The sequence below is a fragment of the Mandrillus leucophaeus genome, unplaced genomic scaffold, assembly GCF_000951045.1.
Source record: "Mandrillus leucophaeus isolate KB7577 unplaced genomic scaffold, Mleu.le_1.0 Scaffold660, whole genome shotgun sequence".
NCBI classification, from domain to species: Eukaryota; Metazoa; Chordata; class Mammalia; order Primates; family Cercopithecidae; genus Mandrillus; species Mandrillus leucophaeus.
This window is the reverse complement of record NW_012107142.1, coordinates 539,084-546,009: the sequence shown is the minus strand read 5'-3', so window position 1 is coordinate 546,009 and position 6,926 is coordinate 539,084. Positions and strand designations below refer to the sequence as shown.

General features: G+C 43.1%; 1 protein-coding gene across 1 annotated transcript in view; it reads left to right on the top strand.

Annotated features, from left to right (window-relative positions):
• Window positions 1-5,285: 5,285 nt before the first annotated feature.
• The window catches only part of LOC105554868 (eukaryotic peptide chain release factor subunit 1-like), a 2,137-nt gene continuing 496 nt past the window's right edge, over window positions 5,286-6,926 (top strand). The window contains exon 1 of the mRNA XM_012001494.1: window positions 5,286-6,075. Coding sequence (XP_011856884.1) covers window positions 5,286-6,075 — 790 coding nt within the window. The remainder of the gene's footprint in view (window positions 6,076-6,926) is intronic.

Below are 6,926 nucleotides of genomic sequence, written 5' to 3'. Positions count from 1 at the left end.
GAGACCTATGGGCCACAATTTTGATTTTGGGTAAAGCAGTTTCCATGGCAGTTAGATTTTTTTAAAAAACTTTTTTTCTTTGCCCCACCTTTTTTGTTGTTGTTGTTTCAAGTGAGTTATGGGTTTCTTTTTAACTGAATTGTATAAGCAAAATATCTCCAAGTAGCCTTGAATTAGTAACAAATCAATCTTTTGTTTACCAGTCTTGTTTGCTTAATTAGTAAATGTGGGCAGGGAAGAATTTTAACTGTTGTTTTTTTTGTTTTTTTTTTCTTCACCTTTTCCTTTTTTGGCTTTTGCATGGGACAAAAAACAAAATTTTTATGTTGAACAGGGATACCTTATATTATTGCTCTGAGATCAAGATTTTGACCTATTTGATCTGAGGGCCTAACTTTTATAAACATTTTTTTTCTTTTATGTTACTAATTTTTCAATTAAGTGTTTCATTATTGTACATAGTTAGGGAAACCTAAATTTATATTTATAAAAGGTGTCCAGGTGGTTGATTACCATGGAGCTATTGTAATCTGTAAAGTCATTAATTTCAAAGCCTTTAAGACTGTTTTCTTTCCTTGACTGAAATGCCATAAGCAGTGAGTTTTATCTCAACACCTGTAGAAATGTCAGCAGGTTCAAAGCAGGCAGAAAAAAAAAAAAAAGAGAGAGAGAGAGAGCGAGAACTTCTACATGTTAACTCTATAATTGCTGGTTTTTAAAAATAATGACCATTTCAGTTCTGAATTTTCCTTCATTTTGCCCATCTACTTATAAATGTGCACAAGAATGGGCCATAATGTATAGCCAGCAGGACTCTTAGAAAATTTGTCATGCTTTAAGTGTTAACAATGCCAATCTGTTTATCACTCTTTCAAGAGCAAAGAAAATTATATAAATTCCGTCAAGGAATGTTAGTTTTGACCTGTAATCACTGGAAACTGTAGGAGATAATAAATACTTGTTGTTCTGAGCTACTAAATCTTAGGCAATTTGTTATGCAAAAGTAAATACTAATATAGCTTCAAAAGAGAGGATGAATTATTACACTTTAATTTTCTTGTGCTCTAAATTTATTATTATTATTACTATTATATTATTATTGAAACAGGGTCTTACTCTGTCACCCAGGCTGGAGTGCAGTGGCATGCTTATGACTCACTGCAGCCTTGACCTCCCAGGCTCAAGTGATCCTCCTACCTCAGCCTATCTAGTACTTGGGCCTACAGGCATGCACCACCATGCCCAGCTAATTTTCTATTTTTTGTAGAGATGAGGTTTCACAAGGCTGGTCTTGAACTCCTGGACTCAAGTGATCCACCTGCCTCGGCCTCCCAAAGTGCTGGAATTATAGGCATGAGCCACCACACTTGGTCCTGAGTGGCTTTTAATTAGCCATCAGTGCCCATTTTGAACGTTTATTTTTGCTCCTGGAAGATTGTCAGGAATAGGCATGGAAAAGGAGTCAAACAAAAATAAACCAAGATAAGAATGTTCACAAATATTTTCACCGAGGCGTGCAGATTGAACAAAATATTAAACCAGGTGTGTGACCAAAAGTGAATTCACCACAAAATAACTTGCCTCACAGACCATATGTACGTTCTGTAGAAACCAGAGTACTCAATCCAGAAAGGCCTTCCCAGCTGTATTTGTCAAGGTTAAAAAAAATATTAGTGGCTGCATTTTGATTCTGCCAACTTCCACACTAACACAGCAGAATCACAACTCAAACTCTGGATGCAGGCGAGGACAAGCACAGACACAGTTAGCAGTGGGATCCCACCTTAGCTTGCTCCTCTCCCAGCCTTCTGTATACACAGGCCCTTCACCCTCACCCAGTCTCTAGGACATTAGGAAAACCCAGGCACCAATGGGGAGCAGTTGTGATACACAAACCCAAATCTCCACAGTCTCCAGCAGGAAGTCTTTCCTGAAGTCTGCAGCCTCGGTGCTTCCTTCAGTAGAACCCCAAGATGTGCAAACTATGACCCTACAACACTCTTCCTCCCAATAACCACAGGGCTCACTTACCCAACTCCTCATTTAGGACTTCATTCTCTCAGTAAAGGTTGTTCTCAGGGGAATATCTAAAAATTACCACCAGCTCCTTCATCTCCCTCCACTCCTTATTCTCCCTGTCACCTCAGCACTTGGGAGGTTCTGGCTCCGGAATAGGGGAACCCCTTCATCACTTCCCCACGGTCATCTTCTCTTTTCCCTGTTTCTTCCATGTGTGTTTCTGAATTATACTATTCCTGTCAGTACATAAAATTGCCTAAAAGTTAAGTATAGCCGAGTTACAGAGCTAACACTTGTGCAATTACCACCCAGGTGAAAAACAGAGACCTCTGTCAGCCCCCTCAAGCTTCTTCGCCTCCTCTCAAACAGAACCCATCCCTCTCACACAGATGTCCTGTCCACTAAGCTGACCCCTCCCCACGCCCTCTCCTATCTGACTCCTTCCCCTCTACTCCATTTGGCCTCTTTTCCCTTCCTGTCCTGATTTCCTTCCTATTTTGGCTTCTCCAGGAGCCTCCCTCATGTTCCTAGGCCAAAGCTCCAGGGCGTCTCCTCCCTTCCCCCATCCTGGGATTGGAGAATTCAGAGTTGATTCCTGGGATAAGGCCATTTCATCCTGCGAGCAGCAGAATCTCATCCAGGACACCACATTACATTTAGTCCCATCATGTCTCTTAAGGCTCCTCTGGCTGTGATGATTTCACAGAGTTTCCTTGTTTTCGATGACCTTGACATTTTTTGAGGAGTATTGATCAGGCATATTGTGGAATGTCCTTTGACTTGAATGTGGTTGGGGCTGTGGGTGTTGAGGAGGAAGAGCACAGAGATGAAATGCACTCTCAGCACATCAGGGGTACGCGGCACCCACTTGATTTATCACTGATGATGCCAGCCTTCGTCACCTGCCTGAGGTAGTGTTTCCCAGTCCCCTGTCAAATTCCTTTGTTACTTTTTGCCTTTCCATACTGTTGCCTTTCGAAGGAAGTCACTATGTGCAGCCCACAAATAAGGAATGTTCTGCTACAAAGATTTCATGTAGGTTTTCGTGCAAAGTAACTTTTCTAATTTGTTGGTTAAATACCTAGGAGTATGATCACTGTGTTGTATGGCGATCATGGTAAGTCCATGTTTGGTAAGTCTATGTTTGGTAAGTCTATGTTTAGCCTTAAAAGAAACCGCCCATATCTTCTAGAGCAGCTGTGCCATTTCCATTCCTGCCAGCAGTGGATGGGAGTTCCTGTTGCTCTTCATCCTCATCAGCACTTGGTATTACCAGATTTTTGGGTTTTAGTCATTCTAGTAGGTGTGTAATGGTGTATCATTGTTGTTTTTATTTGCATTTCCCTAATGATAAATGACATTGAGGCTCTCCTTATGTGCTCACTTGCCATCTGTAGATCTTCTTTGGTGAGGTGTCTGTTCAGACATTTGCCCATTCTTAAATTGGATAAATTGTTTTCTTATTGTTCAGTTTTAAGGGTTCTCTCTATATTCTAGATACTGATAAGTCCTTTATCAGTTTTGTGATTTGCAAATACTTTCTCCCAGTCTGTGGCCTTTATTGACATAACAACACACAGTAATGCATAAATACATGGTGTGGGAAAAGAAATAAGAAATTTTTAACTGTGAAGATTTCTGGGTAGATGATCTGAGTGACAAGCAATAGTGGTGGGGGTAGGGGAGCAATGGGAATAACTTATCTTTGCATATTTTATACTATCTTTTGAATTTTCTTGTGTGTGCATTAATAATATTCTCAGCCGAGTGCGGTGGCTCATGCCTGTAATCCCAGCACTTTGGGAGTCTGAGGCAGGCAGATCATGAGGTCAGGAGATCAAAACCATCCTGGCCAACTTGGTGAAACCCGCCTCTGCTAAAAATACAAAAATTAGTTGGGCGTGGCAGCGTGCACCTGCAGTCCCAGCTACTTGGGAGGCTGAGGCAGGAGAATTTCTTGAACCCAGGAGGCGGAGGCTGCAGTGAGCCGAGATCGTGCCACTGCACTCCAGCCTGGGTGACAGAACGGGACTCTGTCTCAAATAATAATAATAATTATAAAAATATTCTCAAAAATAAATTACATAAAAATCCCTTACACTTGTGAAACCCTTGACAGATTGTGTCCAGATCATGTGTTAAGACTCAGATTCTGATCCCCTATTCTAGGACCAATGGTATTCTAACTGAACTATTTTGCCTTGAAATTTCCATTTCTGGAAAAGGTGGTTAGATGATATGAACCAATCCTCCCACTGAAAAAGCTGAAAGTGCCATTTAAAACACAAAACTCATTTTCTTAAAGGATCAAAATGCTGAGAAGATGGTAATAAATGTCTGCACCCCACAAAGAAGGGAAAGATGCTGTTCGTCCTCATAGAGAGCAGTGGCGTCAGAAATGGAGAAAAGGCTCTGTAAGATCATTGCCCACAGCCGAGACACCGGGGCCCTGCATGTCCAGCTCTTTGCCCCATTTTCCTCACTTTGTACCCATCTATCTGTCTTCCCTTTTAAAATTTCAAACAAAGCTCTTTATTTCTGATACATTATCATATATATGTATAAGGTATTATATATAACATATATTCACTGTGGAAACATTATAAAATGCTGTCAAAGATAAATGACAAATTAAAAATAACCTGTAAACCTTACACCAGAGATATTTTGTTGCATTTCCTTTTAGTCTGTTTTGTATCCTCCTCCTGCTGCTGCCTGAGTGCTTCTCTCTTTCCGTGGATGAGCACAGACCTCAGTGATTCCAGCCCTCACTTTCCAGATGTCAGTTCACTCTCGCACCTCCTGAGGGGGCTACTTCTCACTTTATTTCCCTCCTCACACGCCTCCAATCCTGTCCCACTCCTCACTCTTAGACAATGAGGTTATTTCTTTTTTCACTCAGGAAAAAAAAAAAGGACTCGAGTGAGAAGAGCGTTATCATCCCATGACAACCCTGTCTCCACCTGTCTCCTGGGTCTTCCCACTAGTGATGACGGATGGTCCTCAGCTCCTGTCTAAGGCCACAAGATCCACCCGTCTCCCCTAGATCACTCTCCCCTCTCTACTGGCTCATTCATTTCTGCATACAAACATGCTGTAATATTTCCCATTAACACAAACAAAACTCAACTAAATAAATAAAAATAAAATCCTAACCAAAAAAAAAATTCCATTTCCTGGGCTGCCGCTGCAGAGCAGAGCCACCACCGGGAAAGAGCAGCCGCTGCCGCCCAGGACTAGGCCCTCAGGGAGGAGGAGGCAAGAAGATGGTGGATGACCCCAGTGCTGCCGACAGGAACATGGAGATCTGGAAGATGAAGAAGCTCAGTAAAAGCCTGGAGGTGGCCCGCGGCAATGGCACCAGCATGATATCACTGATTATTCCTCCTAAAGACCAGATTTCACGAGTGTCAAAAATGTTAGCAGATGAGTTTGGATCTGCATCTAACATTAAGTCACAAGTAAACTGCCTTTCAGTCCTGGGAGCCATTACATCTGTACAACAAAGACTCAGACTTTATAACAAAGTACCTCCAAATGGTCTGGTTGTTTACTGTGGAACAATAGTAACAGAAGGAGGAAAGGAAAAGAAAGTTAACGTTGATTTTGAACCTTTCAAACCAATTAATACGTCATACTATTTGTGTGACAACAAATTCCATACAGAGGCTCTTACAGCACTACTTTCAGATGACAGGAAGTTTGGATTCATTGTAATAGATGGTAGTGGTGCACTTTTTGGCACACTCCAAGGAAACACAAAAGAAGTCCTGCAAAAATTCACTGTGGATCTCCCAAAGAAACATGGTAGAGGAGGTCAGTCAGCCTTGTGTTTTGCCCGTTTAAGAATGGAAAAGCGATCTACCAATGTTCAGAAAGTAGCAGAGAACGCTGTGCAGCTGTTTATTTCTGGGGACGAAGGGAAGATTGCTAGTCTAGTTTTAGCTGGATCCACTGACTTTAAAACTGAACTAAATCACTATGATACGTTTGATCAGAGGTTACAATCGAAAGTTTTAAAATTAGTTGATAGGCCTGGCGCAGTGGCTCACGACTGTAATCCCAGCACTTTGGGAGGCCGAGGTGGGTGGATCATGAGGTCAGGAGATCAAGACCATCCTGGCTAACACGGTGAAACCCCGTCTCTACTAAAAATACAAAAACAGAGGACCCAGGGCAAGATGGCCAAATAGGAACAGCTCCAGTCTCCAGCTTCCAGTGTGAGCGACACAGAAGATGGGTGATTTCTGCATTTTCAACTGAGGTACCAGGTTCATCTCACTGGGGAGTGTCAGACAATTGGTGCTGGTCAGCTGGTGCAGCCTGACCAGTGAGAGCTGAAGCAGGGCGAGGCATCGCCTCACCTGGGAAGTACAAGGAGGAAGGGAATCCCTTTTCCTGGCCAGGGGAACTGAGACACACAACACCTGGAAAATCGGGTAACTCCCACCCTAATACTGCGCTTTACCAAGGGTCTTAGCAAACAGCACACCAGGAGATTATATCCCACACCTGGCCAGAAGGGTCCCACACCCATGGAGCCTCCCTCATTGCTAGCACAGCAGTCTGCGATCTAACTGCAAGGCAGCAGCGAGGCTGGGGGAGGGGCGCCAGCCATTGCTGAGGCTTAAGTAGGTAAACAAAGCCCCCAGGAAGCTCGAACTGGGTGAAGCCCACAGCAGCTCAAGGAGGCCTGCCCATCTCTGTAGACTCTACCTCTGGGGACAGCGCACAGCTAAACAAAAAGCAGCAGAAACCTCTGCAGATGCAAACGACCCTGTCTGACAGCTTTGAAGAGAGCAGTGGATCTCCCAACATGGAGGTTGAGATCTGAGAACAGACAGACTGCCTGCTCAAGTGGGTCCCTGACCCCTGAGTAGCCTAACTGGGAGACATCCCCCACTAGG